At 76.4% G+C, this 23,272-nt stretch overlaps 2 protein-coding genes across 2 annotated transcripts in view; both read right to left on the reverse strand.

Annotated features, from left to right (window-relative positions):
• Positions 1–12,363, reverse strand: part of H696_00570 (hypothetical protein) — a gene marked incomplete at both ends in the record, with an annotated part of 19,806 nt that extends 7,443 nt beyond the window's left edge. The window contains 8 exons of the mRNA XM_009494446.1: positions 64–1,436; positions 1,701–2,229; positions 2,475–3,451; positions 3,633–4,748; positions 5,018–5,938; positions 6,169–6,530; positions 6,723–11,708; positions 11,988–12,363. Of these exons, the coding sequence (XP_009492721.1) occupies positions 64–1,436; positions 1,701–2,229; positions 2,475–3,451; positions 3,633–4,748; positions 5,018–5,938; positions 6,169–6,530; positions 6,723–11,708; positions 11,988–12,363 (10,640 nt within the window). The remainder of the gene's footprint in view (positions 1–63; positions 1,437–1,700; positions 2,230–2,474; positions 3,452–3,632; positions 4,749–5,017; positions 5,939–6,168; positions 6,531–6,722; positions 11,709–11,987) is intronic.
• Positions 12,364–12,549: 186 nt separating this feature from the next.
• Positions 12,550–23,007, reverse strand: H696_00571 (hypothetical protein; the record flags this gene model as incomplete). The annotated part of the gene is made up of 4 exons (XM_009494447.1): positions 12,550–15,360; positions 15,651–16,256; positions 16,693–17,700; positions 18,118–23,007. 4 exons carry the CDS (start codon positions 23,005–23,007, stop codon positions 12,550–12,552), a joined length of 9,315 nt encoding a protein of 3,104 aa, XP_009492722.1.
• Between the last annotated feature and the right edge of the window lie 265 nt (positions 23,008–23,272).

Here is a 23,272-nt window from a genome sequence, read left to right on the forward strand (position 1 = left end):
CCCCCCCCCCGAAGGACACACGGGGCGGCGAGGGGCCCAACCGGCGGGCGGGGCTACACGCACACATCCCCGACAATGGTCCAGCGAGTGGTGTCGTCGATGACCGGCGGCGGGGGCGGCTCGAAGGCCGGGGCCCCGGGCGGGATGCCGGTGTCCGAGGCCGTGCCCGGGGCCGGGGCGTCCAGGTCGGCCCGGGTGCGCGGCAGGGCCGCCACACTGGCGAAGCGCACCCGGCAATTGGTGGTGGCATTGTCCAGGCGGAAGGGGGCCGAGGTGGTCTCGCGGATGGCCACGGTGGTGGTGGACTCCGAGGTGTGGACCTCCACGCGGAGGAGCACCAGCCGCACGCCGCCGGCATGTGCCGGGCAGGGGCGCGGCGGGGCCCGGCGAGGGCCGGGCCCGGTGGCCGTGGCATGGGCGGCCGCGGTGGCAACGGCCTCGGCCGCTTCGGCGGCCGCCTTCGGGCACCGGGCGGCCGCCTCGTCGAGGGCCACCAGCAGGAAGCTGGACCGAGCCGTGTCGCAGTCCACCGGCCAGGTCCAGGAGGACAGCCGCGCGGCCAGGCGAAGTTGCACCGCGCGGGTGGCCTGGTCCGGGAAGGGGCCGGGGCCCGGGGCCGGGGAGGGGCCCTCGGGGCCCGGGCCGGCTGCCTGCTGCCCGGCCGGCCCGCATGTCGGGCACTCGAAGTCCAGCCCGGGGGCCGGGTCGGCCCCGGGGGCCGGGGCGCAGGCACACCGGAGCGGCACGCGCAGGCCTCGCCGGCCGGCCAGGGCCCGGATGCAGCGCCAAAAGGCCTCGGCCTGGAGGAAGTGGAATCCGGCGCGGCTGTGCGGCGGGAGGTACATCTGCGGCGGGTCGGCGGCGGCGGCGCGCTCGGGCCGCGAGCCGCCGCCCCCGGGGCCCGTGCCCGAGAGGTGGATCCAGTCGAAGGGGTCGCCGGCTTGGCGGTGCTGGGCGCGGGCCTGCTCGAAGCCGGCCGGCGGCAACTGGCGCACCAGCAGCGGCAAGTCCGTCTCATTGCTGAGGACATACCGCGGCTCGATGGTCAGCACCCGGGTCCGGGGGTGGACCGAGGGCGGCACGCCGGCCCGCGTGAGGCTATGCGCCCGGACGATGCTCATGGACAGCTGGGCATAGCCGCGCGAGAGTTCCAGCAGGCTGGCCTCGACGGCGGCGGTGGCCGCCGCGTCGGCCGCCCGCCGGGACCCGGACACCCGGCGGCTGCGCAGGCCCGGGTCCACCGGCTCGGCCGTGCCGCCCGGCCGCCGGGCCAGGCGCTGCTCGGTGCCCCCCCCGAGGAGGGTCGGCCACCGGGCCATTCGCGGCTGGGCCGAGCCGGTGCCGTCCTCCGGGAAGGCCCGGTCGGCGGCCAGGCTGACCAGGTCCGGCACCAGCTCGATGACCCCCTCGGAGCCGGGGGCGTCGATGTACACGGCCTTCGGGTGGATCGTGCCCCGGGGCCCGCCGCCAGGAGGCCAGGGTGGTCAGTAACATGTGCGAGAGGTTCCCCTTCGGCCCCGGCCGGGGCCGGAGGCCGAGACTTCCGGCGGAGCCTCTGTCCGGCGGCACGGCCCTTCCGCCGTCGGCCACGTGTGCAGCTATACACAAAAGCATGCGTGTGTGTGCGTGTGCGTGTGTGTGTGTGTGCGTGTGTGTGTGTGCGTGTGCCCTCGGCGAGCAGGCGCATTGCCCCGGCGTACCTTGCTCCAGCGCGAGTGCCGGGTGCGCAGAGTGGCATTGGTGTGGCGCTTGGGGACCACCTTGGTCCGGCGCTCCAGGGAAAAGAGCCCGACCTGGGTGTCGGGCAGTTTGCTGCGCTCGCGGTTGAACAGGCTCAGGATGCAGTCCGAGGGCCGGATGCCGAGCTCGGCGTCCGACGCGTCGGCCAGGCCGAACAGACGCTCCGGGCCCGGGGGCGGCGTGCCAACTCGCCGCCGGGGGCCCTGGGCCGCGGCGGCGAGCTGCGCCTCGCGCTCCAGCATCGCCTCGGTGAAGTGCTGCCGCAGGATGTCCGAGTTGAAGGCAATCCCCGAGGCCGGGCCGATGGACATGCTGTTGGAGTGGGCCCCGGACTGCTTGAGCATGATCGGCAGCGAGGTCCGATTCAGCACCACCAGGCGACTGTAGAGGATGAACACCGGGGTGTTGGACTCGACATCGCGGCTGGCCGTACGGCCGGCCATGCCCCACCCACCGCGGCGGTGCCAGCCAAAAGCCCCAGTCAGCATGCTGAGCCCTCGCGGGCGAACCGAGCAGGGGCATGCTTTCCGCCTGCCGCCATTCCTCCCCCCCCCCCCCCCCCCCCCCCCCCTCCCCCCCCCCCCCCCCCCCCCCCCCCCCCCCCCCCCCCCCGCCCCTGGGCCATCGCCGCGGCTGAGCCCGCCCCCGAAGGCCGGCACGCCTGACGCTGGAGCCCCCCCTCCCCCCCCCCCTCACCCCCCCGCAACGGCGACGGGAGGCACGGGGACACGCACCGGAGGATGACCTCGCACGACTCGCCGTCCGGGCCCACCAGGCGCAGGGAGTGGTCCCGGCGGAAGCCCGGCAGGGAAATGAGCGACGTCCGGCCGGGGGTGGCCCCGGCACGGTCGGCGGTCAGGGCGGCCGGCTCCATGCGCACGCGCACCGGCTTCGGCGTGCGGAAGACCGCCCCGCCGGCCATGCACAGGCTCAGGCTCAGCCAGAAGCCCGGCTCGCCGGGCGGCGCGTCGGACAGGTTCTCCCGGCGGCGCCGGCGCTCGGCCCGGTTGAAGGCCTCGAAGGCGCGGCGATTGCGCTGGGCCAGCAGCCGGCCCCGCAGGGCCCGGTCCAGGTAGAGCCCCTCGCGATCGAGCAGGCCGGCCCCGAGGCCCAGGTACACCCGGGCCATGTACCAGATGGCCGGGCCGCGGGCCGGGCCCCGGCGCCGGGCCCCACGCGCGGGTGCCCCCGGCTCCGGGGGCTCCTCCGGGGTGGGCCCGGCCTGGCGGGCGGCTGCCCGAGGGGGTGCCGCCCTCGCGGCCGGGCCCGGCTCGCCGCTGCTGATGGGCCACGACAGGAAGCCGAAGGCCCGGCCGGATCGGATGAGCTTGCCGGTGAGGCCGCCGGCCGGGGAGGCCGCGCCGGCAGCCGGGGCAGGCCCCGGCGCCGGGCCGCCGGCCGGCCACTGTGCCGGGTCCTCGTCCATCATGGTGCACACGCGCTGCGGGCCGGACCAAGGCGGATAGGAATACCGCTGGCGTCGGGTCAGGGCCGGGGGGCGGGCAGGACGTACCGACGGGCTGGCCCCCGCGGCCGAGGCCGCCAGCCGGGCTCGCTCACGGGGGACCGGCCGACCGCGGGACCGGGGCAGCTTGAAATCGCTGGCCGGCGGCACGGTGCTCAGGCGCAGGTACGCGTCGAAGGGCAGGCGGTTGTCCACCTGCACCGGCGGCTTGAGCACCACGCGGATGGACGTCAAGGACCGGTGGATCTGCCATGCCCCGGGGCCAGGGCCGAGGGGGGGGGGGGGGGGGGGGGGGGGGGGGGGGGGGGGGGGGGGGCCGCCCCTCTTCGGCGCCCGTGACATGGCACCTGAGACGCGGCGAAGCACCGGAATCTGGCATGCCTCCTTCTCCCGCGCCCTGTTGCCCGGCCCATGCTTGGGTACGCACCACCACCGCCACGACGACCGGCCGGCCGGTCGGATCCAACGGAGCACACTCGACCACGCGCAGGACCTCCAGCGGCGGCCCGTACGGGGCGATGGCCAGCTTCCGGCTGAAGTCATGCTGAGACCGGTGGGCCTCGGCTGCCGAGGCGCCGGGTGTTCCGCCGCAGGCGCGCGCATGGCGCGACGTCGGCCGGACGCTGATCAGCACGGTGGTGCCGAGCCCCGGGTCGGCGAGGGTCGAGGGGGTGGCGAAGGCGGCGGCGGCGGCGGCGGCGGCCGGGCCGTCGGCCGGCCCGCCACCGGGGGTGGCTCCGGCCCACATGCCGGGCCCGGTGTACCCGGCCACCGGCGGCGGGCTCAGGTCCACCGGCAGGACGCACGACTGGCCCGGGCCGATGATTTGCCGGGACTCATGCTCGCGCATGTCGGTCCGGCCGAAGAAGCCCACGGTGCCCGGGTGGCTGGGCTCCTGGCGGGCGGTCACCCGGAGCTCGAATGTCCGGGCACAGGCATTGACCCCGCGAATGGGGGCCGCCAAAACCAGGCGCCGGCTCTGGCCGCCCTGCACCAGCGACGCCCCGATGGTGACCGAGCGCAAGTGCGGCGCCAGGCGGAACTGGCTGTCATTCTGGCAGGGCGGGAAGCGCCGGGCCAAGTCCGGGCCCAGGGACGCCGGGTGCCGGGCCTTGCGGAAGTGCAGGAGACGCTCGCTCTCCGAGCTGAGGGCCTGCCCGAGCCCGGTCAGATGCGTGCCGACATGCGACCCGGAGCTTGGCGAGGGTGGCGGCATGCCGCCGGGCCGGGCCCGGGGCCCGGGCTCGGTGCTGCTCGGGCCGGTGCTCGGAGTCAGCACCCGCGAGGAGACCGACGCCGTCAGGGCCCGCAGCGACACCACCCGCTCGTAGTAGATGAATGTCTCCCCGAGGGCAGCGGCCGTGGCGGCCGACGCCTCCAACAGGCTCCCCCCGAGGGTGAGGGTCTTTTCGTGGCCCGGCGGGCTGATGGCCGAGTGGCCCGGGCCGCGGCCGGGGGACCCGGGCTCCGCCCCGGGCAGGCGCATCATGACCGGCGGCGCTGGCACGCATAGCGTGATGCGGACCAGGTGGTGGTGCTTCGGCTGCGCCGGCCGACGGGCGCGCATGCGGCATGTGTGTGTGTGTGAGAGAGAGAGAGGGAAAAAAAAACAGAGGCAGCGGCGGGGCGGGGCGACAGGAGAAGAGGGGACCCAGGGAAACAGGACGGGGCGGGGGGCGGGCAACGCGAGAGGCCGGCCGGGGAGGCGGACCACACGACATCCGGGTCGCAAGGGGCCGCCACAGTGCGCGCACGTCCCCCTCCCCCCCCCGCCTCCCGAAGCATGCAGATGGCTGGGAGCACGCCACGCACCAGCACCCCGCCGGTGACTTCCTCCTCGAAGGCACTGTAGAAGTACTCCTGGCCGTGGGGGACGGCGGCCGGGGCGTGGCCCGGGCGCGGCCGGACCCTGAGCGCCTGCCCCGGGGCAAACTCCACCGGGGCGCCGCTGCTGCCGGGGATGAGGGCGGCCAGGCGCTCCTCGATGCACCGCTCGACCGGGGTCACAAAGACCGCCAAGCCGGTGGCATTGACAATGGAGAAGGGCGCCCAGGCCGGGATGAAGGCCAGGCGGGCGGCGAGGTCGCGCGCTGCGGCCCCCGGGCGCACGGTCATCGGCCCGGGCGAGGCCGGCCCCGGGGCCGGAGACCAGACCCCGGCATCGGCCTCGCCACCGGCCCGGGGCCCGGCCACCGGCGGGCCGGCCCCCGGCCGCCGCCCGGGCTCACCCCCATCCGAGGCACTCCACACGAGGATCTCCCGGAGCAGGCTGTCGCTCAGGGTGAAGTCCAGCATCTCCGGCGTGTGTAGCATGACGCGCATGGCCCCGCGGCCTTGGTCGCGGGCCAGGCGCAGGTCCACCGTGCGGGAGATCACCCGCCGGGCGCCCGGGCCCCAGGCCGGCAGGCGTGGCCAGGGGGAGGGCGCATTGGCCGGCAGGTGGCGCCGGTGCCAGGCAGCCGGTCGCAAGCCGGCCGCCCAGTCCCGGAGCTGCAGGCGCCGTGACGACCCGTGCCGGGCGGAGGCCGGGGCCCCGGCCGCCGTCGAGGCGCTCAGGGCCACCAGCTTGGACACCACGGCCGAGGTGTCGCCGCCGCTGGTGGCCAGCGGGTCGCGGTCGCCGGCCCCGGCGCCCGGCTCGGTGCGACTCGGCTCCAGGACCACATGCCAGCTGAGGGACGACCGGTCAAAGCGGTAGATGGCCACCGGCCCGAGGGAAAAGCGCGCCTCGATCTGTGGCCCCCCGGCCGGCAGGGGCCCATTCGGGCGGTTGGTTTGGCGTGTGGGTGTGGTTGTGGGCGTGGTCGGCGGTCGGGGCGTGGGTTGGTCCCACATCAGGCAGGGGCGTCGAGCGGCATCGCAAAGGGTCAGCATCGGGCGCGCGCGCGGGGGGGGGGGGGGGGGACACTCGCAAATGGGTACAGCCACAGGCCCGGCCAGCCTGCCGCCGGCGGGGCACGTACATCGCCCGAGGTCCAGTTCAACATCCACGCCTCGAGGCCGGCCAGGCGGACATACAGCACCGGCAGGCCGACCCAGTCGCGCGCGGCCACGATGAGCGGTGCCTGGCAGCCGCCCGATGCCGAGCGCTGCCCGGGGCACGGGCCGGCGGTGGGCCCCTTCGGGGCCGCGCCCGCGCTCGCGCCCGCCGCGGCCGGTGCTTGCCGGCCGGCCGACACCGACCGGCTGGTGGCATGCGGCACGCCGGCCACCCCGACACTGGTGGACACATGCAAGTGCAATGCCTCGACCATGATGTCCACGCGCTCGAACGCCGGCAGCACTGGCTCCTGGCTGGTGCCGGGCCGCTTGCTGGCCGGAACGTCTGCGGCCAGCGGGCATCCGGGCCCAGAAGCCGGGCAGGGGTCACACGGTCAGATGGACAGCGGCCGCACCCGGGACAGACCAACCCCCCGGAGGGCGGCCTGACAAGGCGCAGAAGTCGCAGGGAAAAGGCCCCCCCCCCCCCCCCCGCCTGCCCGCCTCGGGCAAAGTAGCCCACGCCTGGGGAACATACCCGGCCGGGGCGACGCCACCAGGGCCAAATCCAGGGGGTCCAGGGCGCCGGTGCGCGGGCGCAGGCCGCACCCCGGGGGCAGATGCTGCAGGCGTGGGACCGCCCGCAGGCGATCGGCCTCCAGGAGTTGTTCCACCCGCACTGGGCCGCCGGGGGCCGGGGGGTCGGGCGCGGCCGGGGCCACTTCCGACGGGCCGCCGGCCCCGAGGATGGACGGCACCTCGGCCGTCGGGTCGACTTGCAGGAAGCGCGACCGGTCGATGGTGGCCAGCACGGCCCCCACCACATCGGTCAGGGCATGGAGGCTGCCCCCGAGGCCGGTGGTGTTTCCCAGCAAAGACAGCGGCGTGGACAGCTGCTGGCTCGGGGCCGGCACATGCAAGTGCATGACCACCGGCGACAGGTGCAGGCGCACCAGCGTGGCCGGGCGCATGGGCGGCAGCCAGATGGCCTGCAGGCCGACATCCGACTGGCCGGCCCCCGCCCCCGGGGGCCCGGCCGACGAGGCGGTCGACGCGGCGCTGGCCGGGCGCGTGCCGCCGGCGGCCATCTGCCGGCCCGAGTCCCCCGGGGCGGCCATGACGCACGAAAGCAGGGCATCCGGCACGAGCCACGGGTCCGGGCGGATGCTCCACCGGATGCCATCGGCCGGGGGGGCTGGCGAGGGGGCGTCGTCCGGCTGGCCGGGGTGGGCGGCCCCGGCTGCCGGGGGATGCCCGGGCCCCCGGGGCCCTGGGCCGGCCAGGGCGCCCGGCGCGCGCGGCTCCGGCACCGCGTGCCGATACCCGAAGCCAATGTCCACGCCCATGTCGGCCATGCCGGCCGGGCCGACGGACGACAGGGCCGACGAGTGCCGGAGCAGCGGCACGAAGCCGGCCCAATCGGCGCTCAGGGCCACCAGCAGCGCGGCATAATCGTCGGCCATGGTGTCGTGCGTGCATGGCGAGGGGGCCGGGGCCGCCGGGGCCGCCGGGGCCGCCGGGGCCGCCGGGGCCGCCGGGGCCGCCGGGGCCGCCGGGGCCGCCGGGCCCGGCATGCCGGCCGCCCCGCGCGCCAGGAACACCCGCTGCCCGGTGTCCGCCAGCAGGCCGCGCACCGACACCCCCAGCTCGAAGCCCGAGGCGTGGAGCTCCAGCGAGCTGAGGTCCACCCGGAGGCAGGACTCCAGCGCGTCGTCCTCGTCGGCCGGCACCCCGCGCAGGAGGATGCGCGAGGGCCCCAGGGAGAAGGCCGCACGCGTGAGGTACGGCTCGAGGCGCGGGGGCCCGGCCGGGGCGGCCGGCCCGCCGGGGCCACCGGTGCCCACGCCCGGGGCCGAGGGCGCGCCGGCGCCCGTGGCCGCGCCCGTGGCCGGCCAGAACTGACACGCATGCCAGTAGGCCACCAGGCCGGCATCGGCCAGGCGCAGGCCCAGCGGCTGGTGCACGAAGGCGCTGCTGGCCCGGGCGGCGGCCCAGTCGGCCGGCACGCGGCCGGCCCGGCTGGCCATCTGCGAGCCGGTGATGCCGGCGCAGGCCACCCGCACCGAGGGGGACGGCGTGACCGAGGCCGCCGAGCCGGACAACATCGGCACCATGACCGGCGCCTCGACCTGGTACTGGAGCTGCACCGCCCGGATGCGCAGGTACTCCGCGTGGCTGGTGGGGGCCAGCGGCGCGCCGGGGCCGGGCCCGGGGCCGGTGGTCGCCGCCGCCGCCGCCGCCGCCATCGCCGCCGCCATCGCCGCCGGCGTCGCCACACTCAGGACATTGGACGCGAGCAGGGCATCCGGGATGAGAACCGCCACACGGGTGGCCCCCTGGACGGCCTCGCCCTCGGCCACCTGCAGGCGGACCTTGGCCCCGGAGTACAGCCGGAACCATGCGAACCAGTCGACCTGCTCGGCGCAGGTGGGCCCGGCACAGGCGCCGGCCCAGCGGCTCAGCCGGGCCGACTGGTTCAGCCGGCCGCCGGCCGGCGGCATCGGCAAGAACCCCGGCGCCAGCGACCCGCCGGCGGGCCGATCGCCAGCCGGCCGGAGCCCCGGCCGCACGACGAAGTGCGTGGCCGGCGACTGTCCCAGGAACACCAGCTGGTCGCCGACCACCACCGACAAGTCCAGCCACACATGGGGATGGGGCCCGGTGGCTGGGCCGGCGGCCCCGGCCGGGGGCGGCTCGTCGCCCGGGCCCGGCCCGGTCGGCCGCGGGCTGGCCGGCGCCGAGGAGGCCGCCGAGCCGGCCCCGGCCGTTTGGGCCTCCTGCGCGATGGGGTTGGCCAGCCAGGAGATGGCCAGCCCGATGACATTGCTCAGCGCCCAATCGGCCAGGTGCCACTCGCCGCTACCGATGAGCACCTGCCCCGAGAGGGAGGGATTGAACACCGGCAGGTAGGCCATGCCCGAGGGGTCGTGCTCCTCCTGCTCGAATTCCAGCGGCTCGGTGGCCGTGCGATCGGCCAGGCCCTCGATCGGGGCCCGGAGCTCGGCATCCAGCGGGTCGCCCGGGGCCGTGGGCGAGCCGGGCCGCGAGGCGGCCGGCTCCGGGCCCGGGTCCAGCCCGGCCGCCAGCCCCCGGCAAAAGCGCACCCAGTCGGCCGGGCGCGATTCGAAGATCGGCTGACTGAAGCCCGCCCACCCGGCGATGCCCTCGGCCAGGCGGTGGGACTCGGCGCAATCCGGCCGCCGGACCGACAGCGTCACCGGGCGCACGGACGCCAGCCACCGGTTGGCCAGGGCGATGGTGGTGTCTGCCGGGGGGCCGGCGGTGGCGGGACCGCGGCCCGGGGCTGGGGCTGGGGCCGGGCGCCGGGCACCGGGCTCGCCGGGGCCGGTGCCCGCCTCGCCGCCACGCGCCGCCAGCATGTCCGTCAGGCACTCGGACAGGTGCGCGTGCGGCCAGGCCCGCAGGGAGAGCTCCGGCCGCAGCCGCACCAGCAGCCCGCCCGGCTGCAGGATGACACTCGGCATGTCGGCCAGCCGGGGGCGCTCCGCCTGGGGCGAGCTCCGCGAGGAGTCCCGCGGATCCAGCACCAGCTCCAGCACCGGCACCTCCACCCGAGCATCCAGCGAATTGAGCCAAATCAGCGGCCCGGTGGCCGGGGCCTTTGCCGGCCGGGCCGGGGCCGGGGCCGGGGCCGGGGCCGGCATCGCCCCGGGCCCATGCCCGGGGCTTGGGCCCCTGGCCGTGGCTCGATCCGGCGGGCCGCCATGCCGATGGCCGGCCGCCGGCCACAACTCCAAGGAGCTGGCCCCGATGCTGGGCACCGCCAGGGCCATGGGCCGGCCCGCGGGGCCGGGCGACCGGGGCGACCGGGGCGGCGGCGATGGCGGCGGCGATGGCGGCGGCGACCGGGGCGGCGAGACCCCCGGCGAGGTGATCGGGCTGCTGGGCCAGCTGAGGTCGCCCGGGGCCCCGGAGCCGGGGAGGCCACCCCCGGCGGCCGGGCCGGAGACCGGCCGCGAGGTGGCCACACTGACCAGGGTCAGGATGATGCTGACCATGCTGTCGATCATTTCCCGGTGGACAACCACACGCAGGGCACGCGACACATCGACCCGCGCGTGGAGGCTCATGGCCGGGCCACGGCGAAGGGCCGGCCGCGCGGGCTGGCCATCGGCCGTCTGCCAGCCGGGCCCGGCGGGGCCGGCCTCCGGGCACACCGGCTCCAGCTGGCCGCCGGGCCCGGCTCGAGCCAGGACATTCTGCCGGCCGGCCGACTCCGGCAAGTCCGACAGCGGCCCGGGCCGCGCGTGCACCGACACCTTGGCCACCAGCAGCGGCCCGGGCGCGGCGGACCCCTCGCGGATGTACTGATCGCAGCAGTGGTCATGGTCCGGCGGGGCCAGGCCGGCGGCGGCGGCGGCGGCCGGCCGCGGGCGGAACTGCTGCAGCAGGCTGCCACACGGACCACGAGTGCGCCGCGCATGGAGCCCATCGAACTCCCAGCTGACCCCGAGCCGCGGGGCCAGGCGCTGCGTGGAGGAGTCCATCTCCACCGGCAGGCCGCAAGATTGGAGGATTTCCAAGGGGGGCATGGGCTCGAAGGCGGCCGGGTCGGCGCTGGCCCCGGCCACCGGCCGGGTCAGGCGCAGCCGCAGCCGGTGCTGATCGAAGGCCTGGCGCATGAGCGGATCCACCGCCTCGCCGGTCAGGAAGAGCACCGGGTCCGAGGGCCGCAGGACCAGCCACACGCGCGAGGCTCCGAAGAAGAGGTGCGAGTCGTAGCGGCCCCGGGGCCCGGGGGCGGGGGACCCGGGCCCGGCCGACCCGGGGCCCATCCCCGGCCGGGCATCCCCCCCCCCGGCCGGGCAGCCGCCGGTCGCTCGAAAGTGGGCCCAGTCCGGCAGGGCCACCGTCACCCCGGCCAGGCTGATGCGTGCGGACCATTCGTCCGGCACGCTGAGCGTGTCGACCACCTGGTCCTGCGGCGGGAGGGCGCGGTCTTCGAGGGCCGCCGGCTCGGGCCCGGCGCCCGGCTGCACCCCCAGGGCCAGGAGGTCCTCCACCGACAGGCCCAATCGCGGGAGGGTGGCGGCCTGGGGCCCGGGGGCCGGCGGCGGGCCGCGGGCCGGCGGCACACCGGCGCCGCCCCCCCGGTCCCCGGCCGCCGCCGAGTGGTGCTCGGTAGCCTTGGCCATGGCGGCCCGACGCGAGGCGGCCCACATTTCCGCCCGGAGTTGGCGGATTCGGTGGGCCTCGTCCACCAGCTGCTGCGACTCGGCCAGGGCCAGCCGCGGGATGTCCAGCAGCCGGCGCAGGCTGGCCGGGCACAGGCGCACCGACACCGGCGTCCAGGAGTCGCACTCCAGGCTGTAGTGCGACCAGCTGGCGGCCGACCAGCGGATCGGCATGAAGCCGGACACGCTTCGCCGGCCGTGGCCGATGGTCACCGGCAGCTCCAGGGCCAGGCCCCGGCGGTCGAGCGACGAGATCCGCAGGGCCAGCTTGACCCCCGGCGAGCCGCCTCCTTGGGCGTTCTGCGGCAGCGGGCTCCCGGGCCAGTTGCCTGGGCATTCGCCCGAGGGCCCCGAGCGCGCGAGTTCAGGGTGCGGCGGCCGCCGAGCCGAGCACCGGCCGGGCCATGGAGACCGATTGTCAGGCGCTGGACTGGCGGGCGAGGGGCGCGGGGCGCGGGGCGCGGGGCGCGGGGCGCGGGGCGCGGGGGGCTGGCAGACGGCGTGCCGGTCGCCCCCGGCCCCCCTCCCGCGCCGGATGCCGCGCCATGAGCAGGTGTGTTTCGGGGGCGCCTGAGGGCCCAGGCGCCGGGCCGACACGCGGCACGCACCATCTGTCGAGAGGATGAAACTCTCGCCGCCCGCACGCGAGTGCATCTCATTGACATTGGCCGAGCCCAGCATGACCGACATGCTGAGGAAGGAGGTCTCCGAGAGGACGGCCTCGCGGTCGAACTTGGCCAGGTGGCTGCCGGGCTGGGTGGCCGGGACCCCGGGGCCGGCACCGGGCGGAGGCCCCCCGGCCCCGGGGGCCGGCGTCTCGCCCGGGGCCCCGGCCGAGAGGATCCCACCGCCGGCCGGGCGCGGCCGGGCCCCGGCCCACGTCGGCCGGATGGTCGTGTACCAGAGGGCCCGCACGGCGACCATCTTCAGCCGGGCCTCGGCCACATGCTTCTCGGACCTGCTCCCCGGCGGCCATGCAAGCATATGGGCCCGAGCGAGACGCAAGCGAGGCAGGTCCCCCCCCCCCCCCCCCCCCCCCCCCCCCACTCCAGCCCCCCCCCAATCTCGTATCCCCCCCCCCGTATCCCCCGCATCCCCCGCATCCCCCATCGCCCCGCGAACACAGAAGGCCGGCCGGCGTCGAGGAGACAATACAACAGGCTTGAGCGGTCAGAACCAGGGCAGGGCGGGCAGCAGCGGCTCCGGGAGGGGCGCGGGCACGCAGGCGGCCGGGTCGGCCGCCACCTTGGCCAGGACGCACCGCGGGTGCCAGGCCTGCACGGAGATATCCTCCACCAGGAGGCTGATGCCGAACATGGGCCGGCGGATGGCCCCGCCGCGGCCCGGCTCCGCGGCCGGGCGCGACCACTGCAACGGCGCAAAGGGGGCGATCATTTCGTTCTGCTGCCCGGGCGGGACAAACCCACACCCGGGGCAGGGGGCAAAGGGGTCGGCGGCCGAGCGCTCGGCCGCCCGGGCGTGCTCCGTGCAGAAGCCCACCAGGCCGCGCTGGCCGCCGGCTCCGGCCGTGGCATTGCGCAGGATCTCCACCAGGGCCTCCCGGGCCAGGGCAAACTCCCCGACCGCTTGGCGCTCATCGCGCGCATTCCCATCGAAGCCCGGGGCCGCGCGCCCGGCCAGCCCATCGTCCGACAGGGCCCGCGGGCCGAAGGCGATGTCGGCCGGCCGGCGGTGGAGCTCCGGCAGCCCGGCCAGTCGCTGGGCCCGCAGCCAGTATGCCTGGCGGATGTCGGCCTCCAGCGGCGGCGACTGGGCCCGGGGGAGGGGGCCACCGGCGGCCGGGGCCTCCCCCCCCGGCGGCGATGGCGGCCGCCCGTCCGGCGACCGGGTGTGCCGGTGTCGGCGGGTGTCGGCCCCGGCACACGGCCCCGGGTCCCCGGCCAGGGCGGCCGCATCGTCATGCAGCCGCTCCAACTCCTGGCTGAAGTCCCGGGCCGCGATGCCGGGCCCGGGCCGCAACAAAGCCGGGGACTTGGCCCCGGCAGCCGGGTCGGCCTTGTCCTCGGCCGCCATGGCGGCGGCCACCACGTCGGCCAGGGGCACCGGCCGGCGCCGGCCCGGGAGCCTTTGCGCCGGCTTCACGGCCGCCAAGCCGGCATCCGGCTCGCGATTAATCCAGAAGGCAATCTCCCGGGCCGGGGCCGGCGGGGTGGCCCCGGGCCGACGTCCAGCCGGCGGCCCGGGCCGGTCGGGCATCGGCCCCGGCGGCTGGGCCCCCGGCGAGGGGCCGAGCCCGGCCGGTCCAAGCCCCGGCGGCTGGGCAGACACCCCCCCGGGGGGGGACCGGCCCCAGGCCGGGGGGCTGCCGCCCGGGAGAACCGGCCGCCCGGCCAGCTCCAGCAGGCTGGCACTGGCGGTGATGCCCTGCTCGCCGATGGCCGGGGCAAGGAGCCCGTCCGAGTCGCTGGCCGATCGACTGGCCGGCGGGGGGGACACCGACCCCGGGGGCGCGGCGGCCCCGGCCGGCAGGCCGCCCCCCCGGGTGCCGGGTGTCTCGGCCCCGGGGGCGGCCTGCAGGAGGTCCTCCAGGGTGTCGGACTCGAACAGCGGGTCCGCCTGGTCGAGGATGGCCCGCAGCCGGCCGGCCGGTTGCCGGGGCCCGGCCGTGCGGCCAAGCCCCGGCCCCGGCGGCAGGACCTGCTCCTCCAGGGGGACATTCAGACCGTGGGCCAGCTGCTGCTGACGCAGATACTGCCGCAGGGCCAGCGGGTCCTCCAGGTCCGGCGGGGTGACATCCGGCGGGGACACGCACCCCGGCGACCGGGCCCCCGTGGGATCCGGGCTGCCCTGCAGCCCGGAATACCACGACCCGGGCGACAGGCCATGCCCCTCGTCACCGGCATCCCCGGGGCCCGGGCCACCGGCGGCGCACCCGGCCCCCAGGCGCTCGCTCAGCCAGGGGACCGTCCGGCGGATGTCCTGGCAGGCGGCGCACGCGCTCTCCAGGAAGCCGCTGAGGCTGCAGAAGAAGGCCTCCTCGAAGGCGGCGTCCGGCTGGGGCGCCTTGGTCGGCGGTCCGGCCGGCGGGGCCGCCGCCCCGGGCCCGGGGCCCATCGAGCCGGCCGGGGCCGTGTCGCCCGGCGCAAAGCCGCCGGCCGCCAGGGCCAACGTCGGCGAGGGGGGCTCCTGCCCGGCCAGGTCGCCGCTGGCATTGAGGATCTGCCGGAGGGAGTCGGCCACGCGAATGCACGAGGCAATGGTGGCCGGGGACAGGTGGAACACCAGGCGCTGGCCCTTGCCCGAGGGGGCCACTCGGTCGGCCTCGCCCGGGGGGCCCGGGCTCCGCATGGCCGCCGGGGTCATCGGCACGCCCGGTCCCGGGCCCACGGCCGGGGCGGCGCCGGTCGAGCCGGGCCCCGGGGCCGGTGCCGTCCGCGGCCCGGTCGCGGCCGACGCCGTCCGCGCGAAGAGGCTCTCCCGCACATTGGCCGGCAGCTTGGCGATCTGCTCCGGCGTCAGGGGGATCGATTGGATGGGGGACACCGGGATCGGCGAGGCGCGCACCGACTCCGACAGGAGTCCGGGCAGGCTCGGGGCCATGTGCGCATCGGCCGGCACCACCGGGTGCGATTGGCCCAGCAGCGACAGCGACACAAAGATCCCCGGCGACCGGGCGAAGATGTGCGGCGGCGGCGGCACCCAGCCCGGGCGCTCAAGCTGCTGCCCAAGCGGGCCGCGGGGGTCTTCCTCGCCCGGGCCGGGCTTGGCGGGCGGAGTGACCCCGGCCTCGGCCTCGGCCTCGGGGGCGGCCCACCCATCGGGCCCCGGCGGGTGACCGGAGGCCGGGCCTGGCGGGCCATGCACGGTGGCCGCCTCGGAGTCGAGCACCCCGACGCGGGACATCCGGGCCAGGTTCTGCGTGGTGATGCTTTGCCCCGGGCGCGGTTGGCCATAATCCAGGAAGGCCTTCGTGAGGGGCGGCTGCTCGAAGAGCACGCAGCTGATGGAGATTTCCAGGCGCTGTCCCGGGACGGATTTGCCAACCGGCCGCAGGGCCCCGGTCGGGTGAGGGGGGCATCCAGGTCAGCTCATCTGGCAGGCAGGCCGGGCCCACAGGCCGGCATCCCCGGCAACAGCGACACCTGCCCGGCACCTGGCACCTGGCAATGGGCCGTGCGAAGCCCTCCGCCAGGGAGACCCTGCGCCCTCCTGGCCCTCGCCTCGCCCTCGGCTCATTGTACATGCACAAACACACAGACAGACAGACAGACAGACAGACAGACAGACAGACAAGCAGGATGACAGCGCACCACACAGGGGACAAAGCCAAAAAGCACGGTCTTCGACCGGGCCCCGGCGCCGGGGCCGGAGCTGATGCCGGCACTGGCGGCCGGCCCCGGCACCGGGGCCGGAGCCGGGGCCGGGGCCGGGGCCAGCCCGCCCCCGGGGAAGGTGATGCGCGGCTCGCCCGGCAGGACGAAGAGCGTGCGCAAGGCCCGCCGCGAACAGGGCGACAGGTAGACCAGCGAGTTGAGGATGTCCAGGCGATAGGTGTCATAGAAGAGCGGCCACAGGACATGGCGGATGAAGTCCATCGGCAGGCTGGCCAAGCCGTCGGTGGCACTCAACGGCCGCTGGTGGGCCCCCTGGTCCACCAGGCGCTGGAGGCCCTGCTGCAGGAGGATGGTCGAGTACAGTGGCGGCGGCAGGTGCAGGCGCAGGGCATCGCCGATCTTCCCCCGGGCACAGGCGGTGGTGGAAATGCGCACGGTGTCCGGCGCCAGGAGAATGACCGGCGTATGGTGCAGCACCGAGTACTCGGTGGGGAAGGCGATGATCGGGCTGTCCAACGCCTCAAGGGTCACATGGATGACGTTCGGGAAGACCTTCACCGAGTACAGGGACCCGAGGGAGCGCTGCGGCACGGGGGCAGCGAGCAAGCGCGAGCCCGAGCGGTCGAAGGACGCCGGGGGGTGGGCCGGCCAGCGGCGTCGGGGGTTTTGGAGGGCATGGCGTCGTGCGCGCACGAGCACGAGAACACATGAGCGTGTGTACAGGGGAGGCGGGGAGGGGGGGGGGGGCGAGAGACAGAGAGAGGGGGCGAAATGAGGGAACCAACAGGCACGGGACACATGGCACAAGGATGGGGGCAGGCAAAAGGGCATGGAGGCGGGCGCGGATGCCCGGGACCCGAGACCGGCGCCGAGGGGCCAGGTCGCGGCCCCGTGCCAAGAGGGGGCCCGGCATGGTGTTGGCAGTCAGTCAGTCAGTCAGTCGGTTCGAAGGCAGCCAAAGACACTGGCACATGCTCGGGCCCCCGGGGGCACTTGGGCATTTCACCACGGCACGCACATAGACCGCGTCATCGGCGATCAGGAAGAAGGCGATGATGGCATTGACCACCTCGTGGCGGATGAGCAACCGAGCGCCGGAGGCCGACACCTGGACCCACTGCGACCCGGCGGCCAGCTCATAGTCACTGCGGTCCCACTCATCCAGCACGCCCCAGGCATCGCGACGGTCGGCCTCCAGGTGCTGCCCGGGCGGGGCACTGGCATAATCCTCGGCCAGGGGCTCGGCCGCGAAGAGGCGCGCATGGCCGCCCCCGGCCCGGGGAGTCCGCGGCCCGGTGGCCGACCCGGGCTGCGAAGCCGAGGAGGCAGGCCCGGAAGAGGGCGACACCGGGGTCGGCCCGGTGCCCACGAAGGACCCCGGCCGGAGGTGCCCATACGCCGCCGGGCCATCGTCCCCCAGGGACCGGAGCTGCCCGAGCAGGCCGCCATCCGACAGGATCGAGCTTTGCAAGATGCTCAGCACCTGACGCATGAGGGCCGTGGTGTCGGTGGTGTAGCCAGCCACGCGGCCCATGAGCCCCGGGAAGCGGAAGGCCATCTTCAGCAGGGCGGTTTTGCTGAGCTTCTGGGACCGGGCCAGGACCATGTTGACGGCCGCGCGAATGGGCTCCACCAGGGCCCGGCGCATGGCGCTGGCCAGCATGCCCTCTTGCTCCAGGGACTGCTCGATGGCCTCGCTTTGCAGGCGGTACCACTCGATCAGGTCCGGCGGCAGGGCCGACGACGGCCCGGGGGTGACGTGCGCCGTCGGCACGAAGCTCATGTGGTAGCGGACCTTCAGCGGGTGGTCCATGCTCAGGGTGGTCAGCCCGAGCCAGCTACACTGGCTGGCATCGGCCCCGGCGGCCCCGGGCAGGGTGCCGCTGCCGCTGCCCACGCGAGCCGCCCCCGGCGGCGGGGTCCCCGTCAAGCGAGACATATCCTCGCCGGGCTGGCGGCCGCCCACCACGAAGAAGGGCACCGGCTCGCGCTGGTCCGCGGAGATCCTGGCCGCCAGGCCGGCCTGCTGGGCGGGCAGCGGCCCGTGCGCCGGTTCTCGGCGTGCGGCTCCCCGCGTGTCGGTGATCGAAATTTTCTGCCCTCCCCCATGTCCGGCCGCCGGCCAGGGTCACATGCAGCATGTCGCGCATCGTCGCCGCCGACGCCACACCGGGACCCAGTGGCCAGGCCGAGCAGTGGCGATGCCCCGGGGGGGGGGGGGGGAACCGGGCCGCGAGGATCGCGCGAAGAAAGAAGGAAGGAGCAAGGGGGGGAAAGGCGGAACACGGTCAGCGGCGTCCGGGAGGGCATTCGGCCGGGGGGGGGGGCACGGTGGCGGCGGCGGCGGCAGCGACGGCGGTGGCCCACGGCCAGGGGCCCGCACAGGCGGGGCAGCCCGCAAGAGCCCCGGACGCCGGGGGAAACAACCGCTCCCGGGACGCACCTCGCACGAGGCACTGATGACGATGCCGGAATTCCGGATGACCACCGACAGACGGACATCCACCGTGCGGATGGTCATGGCCGGGTACTTGGCCGACCGGCCGAGCAGCTCGACCACGCCCCAGGGCGCGGCCGCGGGCCCGGCAGCCGTCGGCCCGGCGGGCGCTTGGAGCAAGCCACGGGTCGGGGAATCGCGCACGATGCACGACCCGGCATGGCGCCGGGCCCAGGACTCCTCGCCGGGGATGTACTCGCGGCCGGGCACAAAGCCGGCAGCCACCACCTCGATGCGCGCGGCCAGGAACCCATCGAAGCGGAAGCGCCGCGGGATGACGCCCCCCCCGCCGCCATAGGTCAGGGCCAGGGGGCTGTTGCCGGAGTGGGGCAGGTGCTCCGGCGGGGCGGACCCATCGGCCGGGAGGGCCCCATCGGCGCACTCGGCCAGCCAGGCGCGCACGTGCTCGCGCATGGCGGCCACCGCGGCCATCGGGTCGCCGGCCGGGCGTCGGGCCAGCTCCGCCCGCACGGCCTGCACCGAGAGGGTGGCCGTGCCGGGGCTGTGCGAGGCCATGCCGAAGATGGGCCGGAAGTTGCCGGCCTCGGTGCCCGGCATCTCCCGGTACAGCATGGCCGTCAGCATGCGATACAGGGCCCACAGTCGGAAGAGGATGACGTCGCCCTGGCTGAGCTCCAGCTCCAGCAGGCCCAGCTCCTCCTCCAGGGTCTTGCCCGGCACCGGGACCGCTGGCCGGAAGACATTCACCGTCATGGTCGGCACCCGTTGGAAGGTCAGGGTGGCGTAGAGGCGGACATAGCGCAGGCGCAGGGCCCGGCGCCGGGACAGGGCCCACGGCGACCAGGCGAACCCCTCGCGCGGCCGGGGCTCCGGCTCGACATCCACCGGGGCCATGACCGGCGGGACGGGCGGGCCGGCGGCCGGCCGGCCGGGCGCCGGCGGGGTCCGGGTCCCGGACTCCACCCCGCCCGGGGTGTGGTCCACGGCCCGGGCCACCCGGGCCGCCGCCTCCCCGGCCGCCGGCGTATACCGCGAAGCCAGGAGCTGCCACAGGAAGGTCGGGTCGGCCCGAGCACCGGGGGCCGCCAAGTCCCCCGGCCCGGAGCTCAGGGTCCCGGAGGCCGACTCGGACAGCGGGGTGATCCGGCCGGAGGGGCCGCCGGCCGAGGCAGTCCCCGCGGCCGCCGCCGCCGCCGCCGCCGCCCCCTGGGGGGGAGTCTGGCTGCCGGGGCCCGGGTCGGCCACCGGCGGCGGGGTGGCGGTCCCGGGGACCGGGCCGGCCGCCGGGCCGGGCTCCGCGCCGGTGGTCGACTTGGCCGCCGAGCGCCAGCCAATTTGCTGCAGCCGACGCTGCAGCCGGGACATCGGCGACTCGGGCGGCTGGCCGGTGGTCGGGTCCTTGCGCGGCCCGGCCGCCGGCGGCCCCGGCGAGGCGAAGGCCTGCAGCAGGGACCGCCGGCGCCGGCGCCGGTCCGGGCTGGCCGGCGAGGCCCGGCTCCGGGCCTCCCCCCCGGGGGGGGTGATCTCCAGGTCGCCCGCGGCGAGGCTCAGCCCGCGGCGTTCGGCCAGCGTGCTGCGCGAGGAGGCCGGCTCGTGCCCGGCCGAGGGGGCCGGGCCCGGCTGCTCGGCGGCCAGCCCGGCCGGCGGCTCCTCCTCCTCCTCCTCCTCCTCGTAGCCCGGGTGCCGGCTCACCTCCGACATGTATAGCAGGAATTCATCGCGGTTGTTGGCCCCGATGACCGTGGCCAGGCTGTAGTAGTCCTCGGCCGGGGCCTCGGCCGCCGGCGCGGCCGGGGGGGTCCTGTCGCCGGGGGCCAGGCCGGCCGCCGGCACATCGCCCGGCGGGGCGGCGCCCCCCGCCGGCCCGGCCGCCAGGGACATGGCCGCCGGTCGGGGCGGCCCGATGCCGGTGGTCGTTTCGACAGCCACCTGGCGCGGGGGCCAGCCCACCGGCGCCAGGGTGGCCTCGAGCACGCGCTTCGGCAGGGCATCCCCGAAGTACGGCCGGGGCAGCCCCGGCAGGAAGAGCCGGTTCATGGCGTACACCTGCCGGCGGCTGAGCCGGGCCGCCACCCGCGGCAGCACCAGCCCCACATCCACCACCGGGTCCATGTCGCCGCTGGGCCGCAACGCCCCCCGGACCAGGGGGAAGCGGAACATCAGCCGACAGTATGCCTGGCCGGCGGCCTGCACCAGGCAGTGCGGGCCGAGGCGCTCCGGGCGCAGGGTCCCGGCCGGCAGGCTGTCCGGGCCCGGGCCCGGCTCCGGCGCCTCGGCCGCCGACAGCCCCCCGGGCAGGGTCCCGAGGAGCTCGCGGCGCAGGTCCACCGCTCGCGGCAGCAGCGACCTTGCCAGCAGATCCCGGCGCCGGGAAACCCGGCTCAGAGAGGACAGCAGGGCCAGCGGGTCGCTGGTGGCCGCCGCGGTCGCGGTGGCCGCCGCGGCCAGGCCCTGGCCGGGCGCCGCCGGCATGCCCGGGCCCCGGGCCGCCGGGGCATCGCGCCCGGCGCCCCCGCCATGACCATGCGCCGGCCCGGCCAGACGCTCCCACCACCGCCACTGCGGGACCAGGCCGGCGGTGTCCCGGCCAAGGAGCTCCCGCAGCGGCAGCACATTGGCATGGATGCTGACACCCCGGCGCGCGGTCAGCGGAATGTCGATGACGATCGGCGTCGTCCGGCTGGCCACCCAGGGCTGCACGAAGTCCCACACGTCCTTGATGCCGGTGGCCCACTCGCTGTCCCAGAATTGGCTGAGCCCCTGCCCCGGGAGGCTGAGCATGGCCGCCACCGGGCCGCCCAGCAGGGCGCCCACATCGGCGCCCAGCAGCCCGGCCAGGCCACCGCCGAGGCCCGGGCCGGCCGGGTCGGGCCCCTCGTCGCCGGCCGGCCCGGGCCGCCCCCCCAGCAGGTCGCCCATGGCGGCCAGGATGTGGGCCTCCGGGCGGCCGGCCGACGCGTCGGGCCGCGCCTCGGGCCGCGCCTCGGGCCCGGCCGGCCCGTCGGCCCCCCCCGACGGGCCGCCATCCTGCTCGGCGCCGGTATCCTCCTCCTCGTCATGGTCGTCCTCCTCGTCGGACAGCTCACCGCGCCCATGCAGCCGGGCATAGGTGTCGGTGTCGGCCAGACGCTCCAGCTCCACATGCCGGGCCACCAGGGCCACGCAGGTGACATCGCCCCGGACCCGGCGCAGGATCTGCTGCGTGGCGGCGCGCCGGCGCGGCCCCCCGCGCCCGGGCCCATGCACCGATGGCCCGGGCTCGGGCATGTCGCCGGCCGGCGAGCCGGACCCCGGGTAGGCCACCCCGGGCCCGGGCGGGTGGTGGTGCGCGCTCCGGCGGAAGGCCGGGGTGTAGCGCCCCGGCGCCGGGCCGGCCGCCGCCATCGACGCATCCACCAGGAAGATCTCCACATCGCGGCAGGTGACATGGAGCCGGGGCACCAGCCAGTCCAGCGCCCAGCGGACCACCCCCAGCATGCCGGTCTCGCCCTTGCCGGTGGGGACCATGCCGGCCGCCGGGGCCAGGTCCACGCCGGGCACCTCGTCCAGGTCGAAGAGCAGCTTCCCATCGACCGAGCCGCGGGCCAAATTCAGCCACTGCAGCGGGCTGACCCCCCGGCGGAAGATCGACCGCAGGCCGCGCTCGAAGAGCAGGAGCTGGCTCTGCCGGACGAGCACCTGCCGCGCGGCCCCGAGGCGCGGGTCATACCGGACCGCGGCCCGGACTTCGCGGATGGCCACATCGATGCGCGGCGGGAAGAGCCGCACAAAGGCATGGGCCCCCAGCAGGCCGGTGTCCGCCTGGTCCTCGTACACCTGGCCCGGGTCCATGTCGGCGGCCGAGTCCTCCGCCTCAAAGAGAAAGGGCAACTGCGCCAGGTCCCACAGCAGGTCGCTGCGCAGGGCGGCCCCGGACACGAAGAGCTCCAGCCCGAAGCCCGGCAGGTGGCGCTCGCCCGGGTGCTCCTGCGACGCGTCCGACGGCCAGGCGGCCGGGTCGGCCTGGCGGTGCCACCCGCGCGCCGGGGCCCGCAGGGTCACGCCATCCGTGCACAGCCGCGCCCGGATGTCCACCGGCCGGGGCTGGCCCTCGCCCAGCAGCCAAAAGAGCGCCAAGCGCAGCAGCACCGACAGGATGGAGCTCAGCCAGGAGGGATCGGCCGTCGGGTCGCCGAGCCCGGCCTCGGCCATCAGCGAGCCGAGGGGGTCGGCCGGCCCGGGGGCCTGGCCGGGGGCCGGGGCGCCGGGCCCGGCGGCCGTGGCTCCGGGCCACCGCGACGCCGCGGCCGGCACCCCGCCCAGGGCCGTCAGTCGGAAGACCGCCACCGTGAATACCAGCACCAGCGCCACGCACAGGGTCGACAGCCAGAGGACCAGGGCGCCGGGGCCGGGCCCCGGGCCGAGGCTGGCCCCGGCGCCCGGCACAAGCCCCGCACCGGCCGCCGCCGGCCCCAGAAGCAGGAGCCCCGGCGACAGGAACGTCACCCGCGGGGCGGCCGGCGAGGCCCTCGGCGGGGGGGCCGGCGCGGGAGCCGGCTCGGCCGGCGGCGCCCGCGCATGGGCCTCCAGCAAATCCGCCAACATTTGCCGCCGGCGGAGGGCCAGGAAAAGGTCAAGTACTTGGGGGCTGTGCCCGGTCGGTGCCGGGGACAGGTCCACCTCCGGGTGCGTGCCATCGCCAAAGCGCCGGAGCAGGTCCTCCACATCGGCCGCGCGAAGGCCCGGGTCCGAGGGCCCGGACAAGGTGTCCCCAGATGCCGGGCCCATGACCGCGGTCGTCGAGGAGGCCGTCAGGGCCGTGTGCGAGGAGGTGATCACCGGGCCGGCTGTGCTGGTCGTGGCCACCGACGCCTGGTGCTCGCCATCGTCAGGCATGCTTCCTTCGCCCGGCCGGCCCGGCTGTCTATCGGCAGGGGGTCCGGTCGCGAGGCTCGGTCGCCCGGTGCCGAAAAGGGATGGAAGGCTACGCGCCGGTGGCTCCTTTCGTGTTGGGGTGCGAGTGTCGAGGTGCGCGACGGCTGGCGCCCAATGACAGGGGGAACAACCGGCCCGTCGGTGGCCCAATCGCGGTGGGGGGGGTGCCTCCCGAGAGCTGCCGATTCGTGCAAGGCCAAAGACCAACTCGCGAGCCAACAAGCAG

Source organism: Fonticula alba, assembly GCF_000388065.1.
Source record: "Fonticula alba strain ATCC 38817 unplaced genomic scaffold supercont2.1, whole genome shotgun sequence".
NCBI lineage: Eukaryota > Rotosphaerida > Fonticulaceae > Fonticula > Fonticula alba.